Source organism: Salmo salar, chromosome ssa11 (genome assembly GCF_905237065.1).
Source record: "Salmo salar chromosome ssa11, Ssal_v3.1, whole genome shotgun sequence".
Taxonomy (NCBI): Eukaryota; Metazoa; Chordata; class Actinopteri; order Salmoniformes; family Salmonidae; genus Salmo; species Salmo salar.
Genome location: NC_059452.1, coordinates 28675529 through 28698270, shown reverse-complemented (window position 1 = coordinate 28698270; position 22742 = coordinate 28675529). Strand labels below are relative to the sequence as shown.

The window sequence follows — 22742 nt, the reverse complement described above, 5'->3', positions numbered from 1 at the left end:
AATCAACATTACATTGCTATCCCATTGCTCGAGTTTATTTCTCCATTTATTCAAAGAGTGAATTGAATGGTTGGCATGTTTTATTTCACTATTTATTCAAAGAGCGAATTGAATGGTTTGCATGTTTGCATCATTAAATTGTATTCTATTCCGTCTCTGGTGGAGTATTTCTATGTAAATATTGAATACATTTCTGCCTTGTAGACTGTTTTATGATAGGTAGTAGACATGGCACATGAGAAAGATGGGAGACAAATGGATTGTAAATTCAATGTTTCTGTTCTTAGAAGGTGTTTGAATATTGTTTTGAAGACAGGGTTCGTAAGGTTCTCTCAATAAAACAAGGTGTGTGGATATATGATGTGTTGATGTTGGGAGAGATGGAGTTCGTGCTGCTGCTGAATACCAGATGGATGTTACCCAGGGAGAACACACAAACACACACCACACACATAAACACACAAACACCTCCCAAACAAATCACATTTTTGTTGTGTTTGGTTATTTTTCTCTATTCCCTGTTAGCTCCGCTGCATCCCTAATCATTCTCCCTTCTGAGAGAATGGCAAGCCATGTAATTCCATCCTCAGTGCAATCAATGCAAACATCTACCTCTCCCTTTACACAAAGAGCTTTTGAAAACCATAATGTTTTATCTAGAAGATATATTAGAAAATATGAAGATGGTAATGATGGTATCATATACCCAGCATTGTATAAAGAGGAAGAAAAATGCCCATGACACACCAATCATATCCCTTCAGACAGTTGAATTATAGAGTTGATTAGATATAAATATTTTTTCACTCTTTGGCAGTTAAAGTATGATCTATGAAACCTGCCAGCAGATAGCATTTAATCTCTAAACATACTGGAGGAGGTATCATTTGGGCCCCCATCTGCCAGCCAGGGAAAATGTATTATCTTCAAAATGTCAGACTTCACAGAAATGTATAGCATTTTTATTTGTTGCATGGGCATTAAATCCAAAATGTTTTCGAGGTAGTCATTGTGCATACAAATCGTGACTTGCACAATCTTTCTTTTTTTGTCCTGGCATTTGAGGTTATGTAGCCTAACTATCTCAAGGTTACTAACTCAGTCCATTATACACCAGGGTCTGGGCAGTCAAAGCTTTGCCACAGATGTCCATACAATGGAGTGTTGTGAACCATATCAATTGAGCTGTGAAGCCACCTATTAATGGTAGATCAAACTGGCGACTCAGGTTTCAAGATAATTCATCATAGTTGATAATGGGAGAAGCTAAAGACCCAGGGCCATGTGTTATGTTATGTGATGCATTGTGGCCATGTGACAGTCTGGAAGAATGTGATGACTAGATTTTTGTACTGTTATGCTCTGGTCCAATATATGTTTGTGCTGTATAGCCAACTCCTATTTGGTTGTCATGCCAAACAAATAGCTATATATCACAAACATGTCTGGGACCAGGCTGCAGATACAGTACAGTTTCTTACAAGATGCTGTCATATTTACTGACTTTTCCCTCTCTTTCTCCTCTGATTCAGAACATGCAGGGCCACCTCCGCCAGTACCCCCCTAACCCCGCCATGGTCATGAGATCCATCATCAGCATGAACAACCCCAATGGTATGATGTCCCGGAACCAGCTGACCACCATCAACCAGTCCCAGCTCAGTGCCCAGCTGGGCCTGAACATGACAGGACCCAAAATCCCCCATACTTCGCCCTCACCACCAGCCAGCAAGTCGGCCACGCCCTCACCCTCCAGCTCTATCAATGAGGACGACCAAGACCAGGACAATAGGGTGAGTGAGGAAAATTCTATGAAAGGGCCTTAAATAAAAACACATTTTAAAGAAGGCTGCACTAAGACTGTGCTCACTTTAGTGTGAAATAGACCTGATTGAATAGCACAGTGACTGCTTGATATTCATATACATTTGTTGAGGGTGGTTGTGTTAGTAAAGTGTCACATGCACATTCCTCTGGCACTACAAGTCACCATTGAATTACATTCATCTGTCTAAACCAGATCATTCTTCTTGTAACAGGTAATGGCAGGAGAGAAGCGCCCAGCACCAGATGCTGGGAAGAAGCCCAAGACCCCCAAGAAGAAGAAGAAGAAGGACCCCAATGAGCCCCAGAAGCCAGTTTCAGCCTACGCCCTGTTCTTCAGAGACACACAGGCCGCCATTAAGGGTCAAAACCCCAACGCCACCTTCGGAGAGGTTTCCAAGATAGTGGCCTCCATGTGGGATGGCTTGGGAGAGGAACAGAAGCAGGTAATCCATCATTATCTGTCAGAGCAATCCTACACTAGGACGTTTACACCACTGGGTCTGCATTCACAAAGACTGTGTTTGCACAGGCAGCCAATTCTGATCTTTTTTTGGATCAATTCTGATCTTCAGCTGTGAAAAAGATCTGATGTGAAAAGATCTGTGATTGATCAAAAGACCAATTAGTGGAAGAAAAAATACATCTGAATTGGGATGCCTGTGTAAACACAGCCATAGCATCTCAGACTAGGAGTGCTGAAATAGAATCAGTTTAGCCTTTTAGATCATACTGAATACGATTATATATGAACAGGACAGGGGAGACTTACCAGATCCTGAATGAGCACTTCTACTCTGAGATGCTTTGTGAATACGGGCCCTTGACTTTTATATCTGATTGAGAAGCAAATGCATGATGATCAGTAATTAGCAGTAATTGCTCTAAAGGGATGCATAAAGTCAGATTGTATAATTTCTCCCACCCGCTCTTTTCCCAATCAATATGTCGAGAGCTACAGAAATAAATCAATTAATATAGACATCAAAAGTAGAAGGCTTTTTAGTCAGTTATATTGTGCTGCCTATGCCTGCAGTTATATGTTGTATCTCTTTACAGCGTGATCCTTTGTTTGTCACCTGTCATTCACACCTGTCCGTCTTGTCATAACAGGGCTATAAAAGCAAAACAGAGGCTGCTAAAAAGGAATATTTAAAAGCCCTCGCTGCCTACCGCGCCAGCCTGGTTTCAAAGGTGAGACACTGCTTTCACTTTTCACCCAACAGAAGTGTGAACTGCTGGGAAGAAGCTTAAGACCCCTATTTTTTATTTCTGACTTGTTATATTTTTGATTTGACTTGATTATTATTGCTATTGATGTTTGTACTGCATTGTTGAGGAGCGCTGCATTTCACTGTACCGTTTATAACAGCAGTATCCTGTGCATGTGACAAATAAACATTGATTTGATTTGAATTTCATTGTGACAAGTAGTAAACTTAGATATTCAAATGTTCCTGCACGAGCTGCATCCACATCCTGAATCTTTTCAAGATTGCAATCTTAGAAAGTATGACAATTTAAAGCTAGACGTTGTTACCTCAGGCTATTGTCAAAATAAACATATTTATGTAGTGAGTAAGTCTAGTGTCCATTCCTAGTCTTTATCTAACTTGCTGTTGTTTCACTTCCAGGCTGCCCAGGAATCGGCAGAAGCTCAGACCATCCGTTCAGTCCAGCAGACCTTGGCCTCCACCAGCCTGTCCCCAGGTCTGATGCTGCCTTCGCCACTCTCCCAGCACCCGTCCATGTCCTCCATGTCCTCCATGGCCCAGGCTCTCCAGAACGGCATGCCACGGGCCATCGCCCCCAAGCCGCTGCAGATGAGGCTGGGGGGCAACCAGATCGTGACCTCGGTGACGGTGCAGCACCAGAACATGCCCAACGGTGTGCCATCCCAGCTGCTGAACCAGATGGGTGGAGGTGGTGGAGGAGGGGCCATGGTGGCCGGAGCCCAGCCCACGGCCGTGTCCCAGATGAGCCCGCCCATGCAGGGTGGCGTGGGGGGGCACATGCAGCAGCTGCAGCAGCAGCAGACACAGCAGCAGCAGATGCAGCAACACCTGCAGCACCACCAGATGCAGCAGCAGCAGATGCACCACCAGCAGATCCAGCAGCAGATGCAGCATCAGCATTTCCAGCACCACCTCCAGCAGCAGCTGCAGCAACACAACATACAGCAACAGCAACAGCAGCAGCAGCAGCAGCAGAGGCATGACATGCAGCAACAGCAACTGCAACTCCACCAGATGCAGATGCAGCAGCTCCACCAGCAGCAGATGCAGCAGCATCTCCAACAACAGCAGCAACAGCACCAGTCCCAGTGTTCCCCACCACAACACTCACCCAGCACGCCTCAATCAGTGGGGGGCTCCGCCTCCATGGGCAGTCCCCAACCCGCCCCCCAGCAGCCACACCCCTCCCAGATCCAGGCCCACGCCCAGGTTCTGTCCCAGGTCTCCATCTACTGAGCCAAATTAATGGAAGATATCTATCTTATCTCAAAGAAGAGGAATAGAAATAAAAGCATCATTTCCACGTTGCTTTTCTAAGTTGCACTTAAGAAGTGTGTAAGAATTAGAATGTTTTACAAAGAACTTGTCCATTGTTATAGACGGATATGAATACCTATGTAGACATGTAAAGGGGCAGATACCTTAGCTGGATTTTGTCTATAAAATAGGCTGCCCTATGAGGAAAAGTCGGTAGGCAAATGCCCATTGATTGTTTATTGTTTGTTTGTTTGTCTTTCTCCGCTCAATAGTCAATTCAAAACTGACTTTGGGCACATTTGTGAAAGGACTGGTGTACCTGACTCACACAGGGGAAGGAATGCCCTGTTTTTATTTAACGATAAAGCTTTATTTATGAGGTCAAAGTTGTCAGTTCAGCCCAACTACTGGACACAATGAATGGATTTCAACAGGCATTTTTTGCAGCTCTAACCTCTCCCAGAGAAGAACACCTGAACTGAATGACTTACAGGTACAATACTGGAGACCAGTACCCACACATTACACTTGTTTCCACACTGGCCAGTATATTATGAGACTTTCTACCTTTTTCCCATTTTTCTCTTGCCCTACATTCCTGCAGATGTAACTGTTTAACAAATTGTCTAAAGAAAACTCTTCATTAAACCATCATGCATTTCAGGCCAATGTGATATCAGAGTGCATTCATCCTATGGCATGAAGGCAAGAGACAATATCTTAAGGAAAAAGGGAACTGAAAAATGTCTTTGGGATGGGGGATTGTGGGGGTTGCTGGATGGAGGAATGGACAGACAGAGACATAAACTGCCATACGATAATTTATGTCATCATATGTCATCAAACTGTAAATGTAACCTGCTGTAAGTGTTTTGTAGAGTTGGGGACCTCCTCTTTCCACTAAAATACCCATTTGTTCAAAACGTGTGTGTAAAACTGGCACTCCAAAAAATCCTCCTTTTATGTATTTGTTTTTACCTCAGATGTTTAACAATTAAATTATGTTTTTATTTGGTGTGATAAAGGGGATATTTTATGCTAATGAAAAATTCCACGATCAAGGTTGATGGTTTCATGATTGATTTATGTATTTTTACACTACGTACTCCTTGATACTGTAAAACTTATCAAAAGTAAACAGAAGAAGTAGCAGAGACACTTTGTTGCACTGTCAGAGCCAATTGAAAAGGAAAAGGGGGTATTTTCTTGCCAGATGAAGTGATATATCCATGATGAAAAGAGAAGCGTTGTACATTTTTCATATCACCTGTTGTAAAGTTTTAATATGTGAGGCTGTAATTAAAACATTGGTAAAAATGACCTGTATGATTACTATATCACGTAGTGCATTTCTGCTCTTTTATACTTTTTTATGAGTTATAATAGCAGCAATTCATTTGTTTGTATTTTGCTTACAGATAAAAATCCAACTGCTTTTTTAAAACTGTCCATAGAATAAATGCATTTTAGTATGAATATTCTACTTGTTTTTGAGCTCTTAATAGGACATTTAATTTAACGTTTAAGTTTAAATGAAAATACAACCAGAGACATTCCATCTATTATATGATACTAGCCATCATTTTGTATGACGTCTCCTTATTGTTAGCTATTGAAAAATTTGAAGAGAAAAACAATATTTATGTATAGAATTATTTCAAGATAATAAAAAAAGAGATTTCTATGCTTTATATGGAGTAAATAAGACGTATAATATAATAATAATAATAATAATAATAATAATAACGATGCAGGGATATAAAACCTACTTCTCATGTTGCCATTATTATAGTGTGTATATGTTTCTCTGTGATTTCAACATGGAGTACCAACCATTGTAACTGTGTCAAACAAACAGTGTTGAGACTGGGAAGAGTCAGCATGTCTCAATAACAGTCCTCATTCTCACTGACAAATGTTTCTTCACCAGGAACTAACCGTTTCGTACCACCACGTATTAACTACTTCATTTCTAAGATAGCCTATCATCAGGGGGCTCTGAGCTTACATCAACATGGTGAGTGAGTGGGGGAGGGAAGGCTGGCAAACAATAATTATCATATATCCACAATGAGCAGCAAAGCCATTAGACTACGTAGGGGGGAGGGACGTTTATCATAAACCAATTGTGAAATAAATCTGGACCTGGACAAAAATGGTGAAATAAAACTCATGCATATTTTATACCGCCGATTGATATAATTTTCAAAATGTGGCTTTGTATTCAATTAGTTAGTTTGAAAAGGCATTTGTAATTTGGGTTTTGAGGGCTGGCTGCTGTAGTGTGTAGTGATTGGCTCTTCATCTCTGTGTGGAGCAACGATGCCCATTTCTCCACCCGGCTTGATTAATTGCAGCATCTGTCCTGTCAGAAGGCAGTAGTGAAGAGGTCTGCAGAAAAACTGCAAATAAGCTCTGGCAACAGTCTAAAAGCGCTTATGATGAAATGAAAATTAAAAACAGCAAGTGCTGTTCATGACCTGAATCTCAAAAGGAGAGGGTGGGTGGAGGTCAGAGAGATCATGTTGTAGAGTGGGGTGTCCATGGCGACCAAACACATGCTTAAAAACACACAGTAATGAGGCGGTGGGAGATGGCTGAAATTATTCTGAACAGATTCACGGTGGAGCTCCCATTAATAATGCATGGAGCTCCTTGTTATTCCATAACCCCACAGCACTGCGGTCACTGTGTGGACAAATATCTCACAGCCAGGGATGGGAGTTTAGGGACTGTTCAATAAAAATATTACAGATTTATTTTCAAAACATTGTTAGTAGCCTACATCCTCAACATACATTTAAAATTATTACTGTTGAGTAAGTCTTCTTTGGGAGACTGACTGGATTAGATTGAAGATCTAGCTGAATATATTTCACTTGCTTTCAGTGGACTTCCATTGAGGTTTTCTGCAGGCATTTGCACTACATCATAACCAGTGTATTTATCTACATTTGCAGAAGTAGGCTAGTGCAATATTTATAATAAATAATCCCTCCTCACAATTTGGCAGTTTTGATATCAACATGACATAATAAGTAATATGTTAGGATATATCAGGAATGGGCAACTTTTGAAGGCCCTCGGATAAATTTCCACAACAAAAAAACCTCAGTCGGGGTCTCAACTTACAAGTTAGAATAGTAGAATACTGTCACGTTGGCATAAAGAGATTGGGGAGACAGACGCAGGAATGGGTAATAGGTTTTTTTATTGTACTAAAATTACGGAGTGCCCTGTAAAGGCACAGGGAACGAAGACCAAACAAACACTATAAAAAAACACAGGGTTGAAACCCAAACAAAAGAGAGAGGAGTACATCGAATAAATAACACACGCGCCCAATGATTAACACACGGGACGAGACCCGTAATTATCTGCGCAATCCATAATGGCACGAAAGCCAAAACACACAGCACTGGTACTCACACGCACCAACGGACATAGTAATAATAATCGACAGGACAATGGTAAACCAAGGACACACTTACACAATTACTAATCACTGGGAATAGGGACCAGGTGTGCGTACTGAAAGTTCCGGAGGGATCTGTGACAAATACACAAGGTGCAATTTAGAAATTTGTTTGTGCATCAGCAGTTTTTCTCTTGCTATGTCAGTCCCTGATAGTTACTCAATTAGCCCATGTCAGCAATTTTTTTTCCGATTGGTAAATTAGTCTAGCGACCAGCTATCTAAACTTACTAATCATGGTTAAATTACCAGCCGGGGGCCCCCATTGATTTTGTTAGTCGGTCTCACTCAGATATCATATCAAAAACTGCTAACATTTCTCTCCATCCTATGGAAAAATGTGTAGAATGTTTGGAAATTAGCTGTAAAACAGCACCTTTTCCTCTCCGACCCATTGAAAAAATGAGTAGAATTGCATGAAATTAGTTATACAATTGTAAATTCTCTCCACCCTATGGCAAAATGTGTAGAATTGCAGCAAACTTGCTTTAAAACTACAAAATGATCTCTATGCCCCCATGTCAAAATGTGCAAAAATGAACTCTAAAACTTTAAAAATGTCTCTGTTCTCTCAGGAGGAGGGGCTGCTAAAAGGTTTTGCTCGCAACTGCGGCCCTTCATGATGCGTTCAGATTTTTTGTGGCCCCTACCACATGAAAGTTGCCCATCCCTGGGCTATATGATTCATGCATAACCTGAGCCAGTTGCCTTCATCCTTATTCGGGTCTTATGTCTCATATGCTTGGCTTTGTGTTAGAGGAAGCCTGAGGAGCCAGATGTGGAACCTGTATGATCCCTATATTTTAATGATTTATTTGGGTCCTGTCTTTTCCTGTTCAATGCACAGATACAATGTCGCCATAACAATAGCCCTGCTGCTTCTGACTCCTAGTCCACCAAACACCCAGACAGATGTAGGCTTGGACCATACCCCACACCCAAGCTACAGCCAATATCTGTGTCTGGACTTGGACTCTAACTCCGGTATGCAGAGTTGCTGACCTGCCACTTTGCCCATCAAAACTATGTCTAATATAAAAAGCACGCAGCCTTTGGGTGTGTCCGAAATTGCACCCTATTCCCTTTATACAGATGTAGGATCTTAATTTGATCATGCTTTTGCAAGAGAACCTTCCTGCAATAGAGGAAATGTAAAACTTGTAGTGTATTTGAGGTTTAAAAAGACTTCTGAAGTTTATAAATTCACCTTGATTTCAGATTTGATTTTCCCTTACAAATAATGTATTAAACCCCCCAAAAATGTCAGTTAATTATAATCCACATAATAATTCACAACGCGACAGGATTATTTTCCAGCTATAGCAAACTGGCTCAAATTAAGATCCTACATCTGTAGTGCATTACTTTTGACCAGAGCCCTATGTGAACCCTGTTCAAAAATAGTACACTATATAGTCCCAGTCGGTATTAAATAGAACGTTGCGGCCCTGCCCGCCTGTGAGGAAAACAACCCGTGGTTACCCAATTGGCTAACAGCAAAAACTGACCTTTTTCAAATGCAATTTTCTTTTTGTCTGCTTGTTTTAGTCAATTACAAAACTACATTTAAGAAAAATACATGTCTAAAGATTACTTTTCAGCATTGCCTGCTCCCAAGCATTCTCACTCCTTAGAAAAACGTAATATTGTAGGGCTTCCCTCACGCCCCATTTCGTGACGCCGCTAATGTTAGCCACGCTAGCCAAGAACAACAACACAAACAAACGGACTATAAAGCTACAAGTAGTGAGTGGAGTTACAAACAGACTATACTGAATGAGATAAATGTCTTACCTGTGATTAAATGTTTTCCTTACTTGGACACCGAGTCCCCACAATTTCCCAGTCTTCCACATCGAAAACCTGAAACCACAGGGCTCTTCTCGGGGGATTTTTTACCTGGTTACATTGACCAGCACAGCAGCTTTTCAGCATTTCTTGTTATTTCTGTATAACAAAAAATCTACGCCGAAGTTGGCTCTTTTACAATGGGGGTCAATGGGAAAGAACGTTTGTTTTCCCCAATTTGTGAGCGAGGTCGAAGGGAATATCGACTCGGGGTATAAAGAATAGGCTGCCATTTCAAATTCTGCCTTTAACTCCTAACACCTGGTCCTGGAGAGATGACAGTTGACCACCCAAGTCCAATGGCAAAGCCTTGTTTAGGGAAACTGTTAAGCTCACATGTTTAAAGTCCACTGGTGATCTTTGTTTGGAGAACTATTGACCCCATGGTTCAATGATGAACTTTGTTTAGGGGGGCTCGCTGGCTCTTCAGGCTTTGGCAAAATGAATTCTTGACTCCCCTGACCAATGGTAACCTTTGTTTAGGGAACTTTTGATCCAGCAGACCATGGATGGACATAGTTGAGATGATAAGCAACCTCTCAGGATGAAAATACTAATTTAGTGTCTGTGGGAAGCTTGTGATAACCCCATACAACCCCTGTAAAACGTTCACTGATACGTATCCATAATGTTAGTGTGTGGCATTTGTATTTTATTGTCGCTATAATGAATTTAGACCTACTAAAAAGAGTATAATGCCTTGGGTTAGGGTCCTTTGCTCTGTTTTTTGTAAAACAAAAGAAACCACAGCATTAGTTTGCCGTGTTGATAGTATAACCAACACATTGAAACCTAGCACACACACATACACACACAGGACACACACTTGCACACACACATTCTCAATCCTTGGTGACAGTGATTCAGTCTTTAGGCTTATCCCCTCTTTTGTTGAATTCAGTGAATGTAAGGCTGAACTGGCCACTCTACTGACCTTAGTTGGTCTGAGATTCATGCTATGTCACACTATATCACAGGCCTGCTATTTGCGTTAGTTTACCACACAAATATAAAATACCATATTTAGAGGGGTACCCAGCTCCAGACGTGTTTTATAGGTTTGTAATCAGACATTTATGTAGGCTAACAAACATCCTTACTAACCCAGTGTATAGGCTACCTCCTGAAATAGAACCAAATACAAACTGGAAATCCACTCTGACAGTATGCACAGAGTATACAAAACATTAGGAATACCTGCTCTTTCCATGACATAGACTGACCAGGTGAATCCATTTGACAGCTATGATCCCTTATTGATGTCACCTGTTAAATCCACTTCAAATCAGTGTAGATGATGAGGAGGATACAAGTTCAAGAAGGATTTCTAAGCCTTGAGACAATTGATACATGGATTGGGTATGTGTGCCATTCAGAGGGTGAATGGGCAAGACAAAATATTTAAGTGCCTTTGAACGGGGTATGGTAGTAGGTGCCAGGCACACTGGTTTGAGTGTGTCAAAAACTGCAACTCTGCTGGGATTTTCACAGGCAACAGTTTCCCATGTGTATCAAGAATGGTCTACCACCCAAAGGACATCCAGCGAACTTGACACAACTGTGGGAAGCATTAGAGCTAACATGGGTCACATCCATGCTGACGAATTGAGGCTGTTCTGAGGGCAAAAGGGGGTGCAACTCAATGTTAGGAAGGTGTCCCTAATGTTTTATACACTCAGGCCTAATGAAACTATTCTAAGACACAGTCACTACACATCACTTCAGTTTGTTTTAGTTCTCATGTCTCTTTAAATCCAACCATCATGTGAAAGCAGAAGCTCTGAAGGAAACTTTAGGGTGAACACAAACAAGAATGAGAACACATTCCTCAAGTACAAGGCAAGGGAACATTCCAGAATCGTTACTGTCAACTTCTGCAAAGGTCATCGAACAAACATCTAAAGTCAAATATAAGTTGGACAAAAATGCCATCAAGCCTGTCTATAGTCCAGCCATGCTGTGAAATGAATATACATTGAGACCACCCACTGGGCACAGGCGTCAGTTCTAGGTCTAGTTTTGTCAACTAATGTGAATTCAACATGAAATCAACCAAACATATCAAACTTGTCATTGGATTTAGGTGAAAAGTTGGATGAAAAAAAGACTAAATTCCCTTACGTTGATGACTTTTTGCAAATCCAATCAGTTTTCCACGTTGAGTCAACGTCATCACATTGCATTTTTGTTGCTGGAATGACTTGGAAACTATGCTGATTCTTCTAGTGGGCAACTACACTGAGCATTCTGCAGCTTGACTGGCTACGCATCCACATCACTCTGGCCAAACGTCACGCCCTCTGGATTTGTTTCATCCCCGATGACTTCTCAAATGCAAACACATTCAAACCGATCTGATTGGTCCCAGAAACCGATGGGTTGGACCAGAGCCGGTCTACACGAATCATGAATCACAATTTTTACGTCTGCACAAACGATTTCTAGGATGGTAGGTTGAGACTGATGTATGGAGCAATCGATAGAGCAGTGGAATTAAATTCAGGATGAGTTGTCAGGCAAGCATTCTGACGTTCTAATGTATTTTGTAGTATTTATTTTGTGTTGAGTTGTAGCTACGAGTGACTAGTCATTTATGTCAGTGATTTGAGAACTCTGGCTACAGTATATTGTGACAGACCATCATAGCCCAGAGGTGTTCTGCAGAGTTGCCCATTCTCTGACATTGCTTTTTATTGCAACTTACTTAGCCTGTTTATAAACTATTACCGAGCTCACATGTTTCTATGGCAACAAAACCAGACCAAAGTGATAGCTTACATGTGCGTGCTGTGTCATATCCAATTAAGTCAGACTGACTATATACCACCATTATGTGTTCCTCTGCTCTGGAGGAAAATCAATAAATCTGGACGGTGCCCAACAAGAATCCCCTTTCTTGTTTCTTTTCTTATCCACTTTGAACTAGCAAGGAAACCGGGAGGCTAAGATAGATCAAGCCACTAGGATGTCACTGATGCTACAAGAGGCAGGTGCTCTGTAGACACCATTCAAAACTTGGCCTATTCAGTCCAAACTCCTCTAACGCTCCATTCATGCATAGCAAAACACCATCTGCTGCTGTTTTGCCTGGAGCAATCACAGCTGACCAAAAAAACCATGATACCAGCTGTTGCCAAACAAAAGCCAAACAAAGGGGGCAGGAAAAGGTTAGACACAAGTTCGACCGCGCTGAAGATTACTCAGTGGAGAGAGGAAGAGAGCAAGAGAGGAGATAGATGGAACATTTTTGTTGGCTCCCTCAAATCATCAGAGTAAAAAGGGTCTATTCAGAAACAGTGAGTGTAAAGGGTTAAACATTAGATATTTAATCCCTTAGTCTAGAAGAGCCTTAAAGCATCAGTGGGTCAGGAAATAATAAAGACGGAGACTGTGGATGAGGATGGTTTCACTGTTCACACAGTCACCCTCAGTTCTATGTGTGCTCTGGGGACAAAAGAAAATGGGCTAGGGGGGAAACATCACGGTATATTATTACTGTCCTGGTGCCTGTTGTAGCATGGAGAGGCTGGTAGGTGAGCATGTAAAACACAGGTGTTAAATGAGACTGAATTAAACAGGCAGAGGGCCAGAGGGGAATCACATGATAGAGAAGGAAGAATTATTCTAGTGAATATACTAGAAATGTGTAATAGTTGACAAACCTGAGAACTAATCATAAGACCATATCAACAGACTAATTCACATCCGAAATCAACAAATAGAAGGAAAATCGAATGATCCACTGAAGAAAAACTGGTATTTTCAGTGAATATAGAAATGTATAATAGTTAACATACCTTGTCACCAGACCATATCAACATATCTTTACACTCAAACTAAACAAACAGATTAGGTAAACAAATATAAATACAATCAGAGAGAGCTGGGTCACAACCTAAATGAGTGCATCACGTTGCTTCCTTCCTTTTAAGGGGCTCTATTTGTCCCCATCGGTGTGATGCTCATTGCTCTGTATTGTAGAGTGATTGGCACCAGTTCCTGGACCCAGTGAGACTGATCCTGCTCTATTGTATGGCTGGTTGACCTGGGGGAGGAGCAGCCAGGAGATGTGGAAGACTGAACAGCTTGCGTGCCTTCAGACTTCAGCTGTCCATGCAGTCACTTGTGCACTGACACTCTGGTCAAAAGTAGTGCACTATATAGGGAATAGGGTTCCATTTCAGACACAACCTGACAGGGTTGGGCTCAATTCAGAATTTTGGAATTGACTCCCATTCAACTTATTAGTTGAAATTTGATTTGGCCACACCCCACAGGATGTAGAATACAAATTTGAGTTTGAGTGACAGGAAGTAGAATTTATTTCAGTGCAATTCAAAGAAATCCCACTCAGTCACAGAACATGAGAGTTTCATTGATTCTGACAGGTCACACTTCCAGATACTTTTGTCTGGAAACAATATACTCTTTCAACATTAGTGCTTAGAATAGCCAATTATATTTCCACCAACCATTTCATTTGTTTGGCTTTTTTTGAAGGCCTCAGGGTCAACTTGAGGGTTAAACTAATGCATTCTGGGAAATGTATTTTCCCCATATTGAACCAAATTTAAGTGATTTATGAAATTAAAAATAACTTAGAATATTCACATACAGTTTTCGTTTTCTTTGATCATTCATTTTTTACATTTTATTCTGAAAATCAAATATTCAAACAATATTTTATATGCATGTATATAACAACATGTTAGATGTTTTATGTATATTTATGTATATACATATGTATATTTGTACAGGCTACACCTAATATAGAATAGAAGAGGCATTTGGATTTCATTGAATTTCAATTAATTCAATCCTATTTCCTTTAATCCAAATTAAATTTGCAATTCTGTATCATGTTTACTACTTCAATTCAAATTCAATTCAAAGATTTAATTTGGATTTGAGGCATTCTCAATTCAATTCTTAATTGTGCCAAACCCTGCAACCTGTAAGCTATAAAAACACTATTAGAGCCACACAGACCTGTTGTCAGAATAGGGCAACCATCTACAAAAGTAACAACATGTCACAAATACATGCAGTGCAGTGGGCACTAACAATATACTACCACCAGTACACAGAGAGGGAAAGGGGAAAGGGATACCTAGTCAGTTGCACAACTGAATGCATTCAACCAAAATGTGTCTTCCGTATTTAACCCAACCCTTGAGAATCAGTGAGGTGCGGGGGGCTGCCTTAATCGACGTCCATGTCATCAGCGCCCGGGGAACAGTTGTTGTTGGGGATTAACTGCCTTGCTAAAAGGGCAGAATGGCAGATTTTTCCACCTTGCTGGGTTAGGGATTCAAAACAGCAACCTTTTGGTTACTGGCCCAACGCTATTAACTGCAAGGCTAGCTGCATAAAAGGTGTGTGTGTGTGTGTGTGTGTGTGTGTGTGTGTGTGTGTGTGTGTGTGTGTGTGTGTGTGTGTGTGTGTGTGTGTGTGTGTGTGTGTGTGTGTGTGTGTGTGTGTGTTGGGATACTGAACGTTTGATTTATGTTGACAGTGAATGAATGGTGCAATTTCCTTTCCATCTGAGGCTGTAAGAGAGGTGTCTATTGGTGGAACTTACATTTACAAACAGACATTGATGATAATGCAATTTGACTAACAAATGCAATTTGACTAACAAATGTATGCAGGTGTTGTTTTTGCACCAGATTGTCAGTTTGTTATTTATACTGTCTCTTCCAATAGATTTATGTTGTTCAATAGATTGAACTTGGAAATACTTTTCCCGGAAAAAGGAGTTTGTGGTAAAAAAATAACATTGAAATTAAGACTCTTACATAATTAGATCAACTTTCTCCTTATTCATTTCTATATCTACTGTAGCTTAGTTAAATGACACTATGTCTGTATGCCTGGAGTGAGAGGGGAGAAGGAGGAGAGAGGGGCAGGCTCCAGTCTGTTACCATTAGCCTAATAGAGGTGATTTGGCTGCTGTACTGATTCCAGTGCCTGCAGTTTTATCAGTTTAAAGCACAGGCAGCGTTCATTATTTCTTTGCCGGGAGGGTCAGCCTCTCTTCAGCAGAACAAGTGTGGGTTGTGTTTCTGTCAAAAAGGGGGTTTAGTGCTTGACCCGCAGAGCCATTCAGCTCTCAGAGTGATCCATTGTTTGTGTCCTCTCTTTGTTTGCACTGTACAGAAGAGAGAGAGAGGGAGGGAAGGGGCCAGTGCAGGGGGAGGGAACAGGGGGGAAAAGCAGGGGTCTTCAGTGCAGTGTCAGAGGTTTGCACTCTTCTTCCCTACTCTACACACACAGATCCAAGCCTACAGTAGGCCTACACAGTTCATCTAAGTCCATGCTCTGTGAATGTCAACCTGAATGTCAGCCTACATCAGGAGGAGGTGAAAGCCCTGGTAGAGTGATGTCAGGAAATTAACTTCTCCATCAATGTCGACAAAATGAAGGAGCTGATCATGGACAACAGGAGACAGCAGAGAGAGCACGCCCCCATCCACATTGACAGGGCAGCAGTGGAGAGGATCAAAAGATTCAAGTTCCTCAGTGTGCACATCACTGAGGACCTGAAATGCTCCCTTCACACCGACACTGTGGTGAAGGCGTAACAGCGCCTCTTCAACTACAGGAGCCTGAAGAAATTTGTCTTGGCCCCTAAGACCCTCAAGAACTTCTACAGATGCACCATTGAGAGCATTTTGTCGGGCTATATCACCGCCTGATACGGCAACTGCACCGCCCGCAACTGCAGGGCTCTCCAGAGGGTTGTGCAGTCAGCCCAACGCATCACCGGGGGCACACTGTCTGCCTTACAGGAAATCTACAGCACCCATTGTCACAGGAAGGCCAAGAAGATCATCAGGATCTTAGCCACCCGAGCCATGGCCGGTTCACCCCACTAACGTCTAGAACAGGGCTGCCCAACCCTCTTCCTGGAGATCTACCGTCCTGTGGGTTTTCAGTCCAACCCTAATTTAACACACCTGATTCTACTAATTAGCTGCTCAACAAGACCTTAGCTAGCTGAATCAGATATGCTAAACTAGGGTTGGACTGAAAACCTACAAGACTGTAGATCTCCAGGAAGAGGGTTGGGCAGCCCTGATCTAGAAGGTAGAGACAGTACAGGTGCATCAAAGCTGGGACAGAGAGACTAAACAGCTTCTATCTCCAGGCCATCAGACTGTTAAACAATCATCACTAGCCGGCCTCCGCCCAGAACCCTTCACTAAAACCTTAGACACTGTCACTAGCCGGCTACCACCCGGTACTCAACCCTGCACTGTAGAGACTTCTGCCCTATGTATAGTCATTCAACACTGCAGTGACGGTCTGTGATGCTTAAGATGAGGGAAGACGCAAACATTTTTTATGAGCATTGCCTTCTTTCTATTACAGCATATTGTATTACTGTCATTCTATTCCATTCACCCAGATCAATATAACATTGATAGGTTTTGGCTACTACATGATACTCAAATTAAAATGAAATTAAAACGTAGGTGCAAAGGTCGAGAGAAAAATATGATTAATCAATGTGACAGACAGTGACACATTCAATACCGCCTTGCACACTCTTGCCTGCATCTAGCTGATCTAGGGTGAAATCATTAGTCCAACAGTTGCGAACAAGAGTTTCTATTGGACAAATTGAGGTATGTTTATCCCCGTTTCATTCAGTTTGCTTCCGTTTAAGATTTTTTTTGAACAGATTCGGTGGAATGAATACACCCCTGATCACACACAAACACAGTTCACTTTCTGTCACGTCTACTCCCGCTCCTCCCCTCCTGCATTCGACGTCGCCAGTTTACTAACCACCGGTGCAGGGAACCATCATTACGCGCACCTGGCTTTCATCATTACGCGCACCTGCGCTTCATCATTAAGCACACCTGGACTCCATTACCTCACTCATTACCTCCACTTTACACTTTCATAGCAGCCACATACAAACAGCATAATCATTTTGCTTGTTGTATAATTCCTTCTCGCATCTACACGTTCTCCTCCTCTCACCTTTTCCATTCGCTTGTGGACTTTAATGCACAACACATCAGCTGTCTGAAACTAGGAAGAAAAAAAAAACATTTCCAAGCCAAACCTTCATATCATAACCTCTAACCGCTACACACTGCCTACATCGTTGTCACCATATTAGCTAACGCCATCGTCAACATAGCTACTAGAACTAACGAATTAGTAAACACACTACAATCATGCAGTACAGTTTACAGTCAGCAAGCAGTTTAACAGTTACACCAGAAGGCCACAGTGGCAATAAATTAATAACACCAAAAGCTTACCTTGACTTGGAAGAGTTCCAGTGTTGGATAGCCATAGCCAGCTAGCTAACATAGCATCCCTCTCTGTTTGAGCCGGGTGTTTGCGTATGTAAACTAGCTAACTGCATATAGCTATGTTGAAGTGAAAAACACACTGAAATCTCTCTCTCTTGCTTCTCCTTAGTTTTTAAAGAAATTCATTTGAAAACTGTTCAACTATTGTCTTTCTCTGTCTTTGACTCAACTACTCACCACATTGTATGCACTGCAGTGCTAGCTAGCTGTAGCTTATGCTTTCAGTACTAGATTCATTCTCTGATCCTTTGATTGGGTGGACAACGTGTCAGTTCATGCTGCAAGAGCTCTGATAGGTTGAAGGATGTCCTGTGGAAGTTGTCATACCTACTGTGTAGGTCTATGAAAGGGGTGAGAACTATAAGCCTCCTATGTTTTGTACTGAAGTCAATGTACGTAGAGAAGGAAGGAAACTAGCTGTCCTCCGGCTCCACCCTGCTGCTACCCTACTGAGTGCTGTTGAGGCTACTGTAGACCTTCATTGCAAAACAGTGTGTTTTAATCAATTATTGGTGACGTGAATATATTTATTATAGTTTTATCTAAAAAGGATAACATTTTTTGTTTCACAATTTTTCCTTCATGAAATTCACTAGGATGGTCCTCCCCTTCCTCCTCCGAGGAGCCCCAATAGAACACTGGTAACTTTAATAATGTTTACATACAGTTTTACCCACTTTATTTGTACAGTATATACTGTATTCTAGTCATGGCTCTTCCAATATAACTACTGGTGTACACACCTTTTCTGTTGACATACTGTCCATACCGTCTATACACACCATTCACATAGTGTACATATACATACAGTGCCAGTCAGAAGTTTGGACCAAGAGTGTGCAAAGATGTCATCAAGGCAAAGGGTGGCTACTTTGAAGAATTTCAAATATAAAATATATTTTGAATTATTTAACACTTGTTTGGTTACTACATGATTCAATATGTGTTATTTCATAGTTTTGATGTCATCACTAATATTCTACAATGTAGAAAATAGTACAAATAGTACAAAACGAGAAAAACCCTTGAATGACTGGTACTGTACACATATTTATATTCCGGACTCTGGTCCGGAAGCTACATTCCTGCAATTCTATCCATTTTGCCATGGGGTTTTGTACTTCGTATTTAAATAAATACTGTATTCTCGACATAGCACATTGTAATATTTATTCTACTGTACATTGCATTTTACAGTAGCTACACTGTTTATACACACTGCATATGTATTTATGTGTTGGATTCTTAACACCCCTTGACTTTTTACAGCTTGAATTTAAAATGGATGAAATTGAGATTTGTTGTCACTGGCAAGATCCCAAGATCCCATAATGTCATAGAAGAATTTTGTTTTTGGACATTCTTACAAATTAATAAAAAATGAAAGCTGAAATGTCTTGAATCAATAAGTATTCAACCCATTTGTTATGGCAAGCATAAATCCACAAGTAAAAATGTGCTTAACAAGTCACATAATAAGTTGCATGAACTCACTCTGTGTGTAATAATAGTGTTTAACATGATTTTTGAATGACTACCCAATGACTTCCCAATCTCTGTATCCCACACATACAATTATCTGTAAGGTCCCTCAGTCAAGCAGTTACTTTCAAACACAGATTCAACCACAAAGACCAGGGAGGTTTTACAAGGCCTCACAAAAAAGGGTACCTATTGGTAGATGGGTAAAAATTAAACAAAAAGAAGACGTTGAATATTCCTTTGAGCTTGGTGAAGTTATTAATTACACTTTGGATGGTGTAGCAATACACTCAGTCACTACAAAGATACAGGCGTCTTTCCCAAATCAGTTGCAGGAGAGGAAGAAAACAGCTCAGGGATTTCACCATGAGGCCAATGGGGACTTTAAAACAGTTAAAGAGTTTAATGGCTGTGATAGGAGAAAACTGAGGATGGATCCACAACATTGTAGTTACTCCACAATACTTACCTAATTGACAGAGTGAAAATAAGGAAGCCTATACAGAAAACATACATCCTGTTTGCAATAAGGTACTAAAGTAAAACTGCAAAAAAATGTGGCAAAGAAAACAACTTTATGTCCTGAATACAAACTGTTATGTTTGGGGCAAATCTCACAGAGCACATCACTGAGTACCACTCTTCATATTTTCAAGCATGGTTGTGGCTGCATCATGTTATGGGTATGCTTGTCATTGACAAGGGAGTTTTTTATGATAAAAAGAAAAGGAATAGAGCTAAGCACAGGCAAAATCCTCAAGCAAAACCTGGTTCAGTCTGCTTTCCAACAGACACTGAGAGACAAATTTACCTTTCAGCAGGACAATTAACACAAGGTCCAATATACACTGGAGTTGCTTACCAAGATGCCATTGAATGTTTCTGAGTAGTCTAGTTACAGTTTTGACTTAAATTGTCTTAAAATCTATGGCAAGACTTGAAAATAGCTGTCTAGCTATGATCAACAACCAACTTGACAGAGCTTGAAGATTTTTTTTCAGGTGTGCAAAGCTCTTAGGGACTTAGCTGTAATCACTGCCAAAGGTGATTCTAACATGTATTGACTCAGGGGGTTGAATACTTATCTAATGAAGATATATTAGTGTTTTATTTAAAAAAAAAATCTTCCACTTTGACATTTACAGAGTATTTTCTGTAGATCATTGACAAATAAATTACAATTAAATCCATTTCAAATTTACTTTGTAACACATCAACATGTGGAAAAAGTCAAGGGGTGTGAATACTTCTGATGGCACTGTATGCTAATGCTGTACATATCATTCTTAGTATATCTTGTCTAATTTCCTCCAGTGTATATACAGAAGGTATAGATTGCATTTGGATTACTGTTATAGTGCTCTTTGTGTTGAGGGTTTTGGATTTGTTTTAGTGAAACTCACCAATTCTGGTCTTTATTTTGACAGTTCATTGCAAAAGTCATATATTTCGGTCTTTTACTATTAAATCTAGCTCTTTTTGCCCCTAGAGGTTCAACTACTATTGAAATCGTGATGTAGAGGCATTTCATCTCAAGGGATGTGCTGGGTGGTACCACCTCAAGAATGACTATAAAAGCAGGTGACAGGGCGCCTTATTTGACAATGGTCTTGGTAAGTGGAGTGTGCCAATACAGTAAGCATGATGCTTCCTTGACTAGACAACTGACGGTACACAAAATTCAAAAGGCAGTAAGGCATATTTCCGCATTTGACAAAATTAAGCATACCTAATTTCAAAATAGGCCATCATCACTGTCAATTGTAAATTATAATTCTTCACATTTTACAGGTGAAATTGCAACAGCATGCCAATTATCTGATTGATCTCAATACGTTTCATGGGAATAGCCTATGCATTTTGATCTTCTTGAATTACTGTTTTATGAGCGAATTAGAGCAGATGGTGTTATCAAACTATTACATAATCAAAGCATACAGTATATCCTGCCAAGTGGCTCTGTTGAGTTTTGGCCCATTTGTTTTACTATTCAGCTTCAGCTAACCATCCTAACATGTAATTAGAAACGAGGAGGGTTTTTTGGTGTAACACTAATGTTATAGGCCTACTATGCTATAATAATTTTTTTTTTTTAATGTAAAATAGTAATGAATTGTTATTTGAGCTTGCAAGACATTGATTCAGCTTTGATCTAACTTTACTAAAGGGCACCATTGTGAGAAGTGATAATCTCCTATTTGTAATAATATTAATAATTGATGAGTAGGACAGATCTTGATAAGTCTTATTTAAATGATTGGAGCGCCCTTCCTGGTTCTAGAAGGACAGAGCTAAATAAACGTTGATTTGATTAGCTTAAACATGTCACGATCGTCTAAAGGAGTAGACCAAGGCGCAGCGTACTTAGAGTTCCACATGTTTAATAAATATGAAACTCACCAAAACAATACAGATGAAAACGAAGCGTGACGTTCTGGGCTGCTCACAGGCAGCTACACAAACACAAGATCCCACAAAGCACAGGTGGGAAAAGGCTGCCTAAGTATGATTCCTAATCAGAGACAACGATAGACAGCTGCCTCTGATTAGGAACCATACTCGGCCCAAAACAAAGAAATACAAAAACATAGAAAAAGGAACATAGAACGCCCACCCCAGTCACACCCTGGCCTAACCAAAATAGAGAACAAAACCCTCTCTATGGCCAGGGCGTGACAGTACCCCCCCAAAGGTGCGGACTCCGGCCGCAAAACCTGACTCTAAAGGGGAGGGTCCGGGTGGGCCTTCCTTACGGCGGCGGCTCTGGTGCGGGACGTGGACCCCACTCCACCTTCGGCTTGGCCCACTTAGGTGGCGCCTCTGGCGTGGGGACCCTCGCCGGCGGCTCCGGACAGGCGGGCGACTCCGGACAGGCGGGCGACTCCGGACAGGTGGGCGACTCCGGCGGCTCCGGACAGGTGGGCAGCTCCGGACAGGCGGGCGACTCTGGCAGCTCCGGACAGGCGGGCGACTCTGGCAGCTCCGGACAGGCGGGCGACTCTGGCAGCTCCGGACAGGCGGGCGACTCTGGCAGCTCCGGACAGGCCTGGCTCTGGGCGCAGGCACAGGACTCACCAGGCTGGGGAGACATGCAGGAGGCCTGGCTCTGGGAGCAGGCACAGGATAGACCGGGTCCTGGAGACGCACTGGAGGTCTGGAGCGCATGGCCTGCACAACCCGTCCTGGCTCGATGCCCACTCTAGCATGGCCCTTGCGGGGGGCTGGCCTATAGCGCACCGGGCTATGAGCGCGCACTAGAGACACTGTGCGCTTCACAGCATAACA

The 22742-nt window shown here is 41.5% G+C and overlaps 1 protein-coding gene across 1 annotated transcript in view; it reads left to right on the top strand.

The window, feature by feature from the left end:
* Positions 1-5636, top strand: part of LOC106562393 (TOX high mobility group box family member 3) — a 60955-nt gene extending 55319 nt beyond the window's left edge. Inside the window, exons 4-7 of the mRNA XM_014127256.2 lie at positions 1533-1793; positions 2040-2270; positions 2938-3018; positions 3459-5636. Of these exons, the coding sequence (XP_013982731.2) occupies positions 1533-1793; positions 2040-2270; positions 2938-3018; positions 3459-4295 (1410 nt within the window). The 3' untranslated portion in view covers positions 4296-5636. The remainder of the gene's footprint in view (positions 1-1532; positions 1794-2039; positions 2271-2937; positions 3019-3458) is intronic.
* Positions 5637-22742: the final 17106 nt, after the last annotated feature.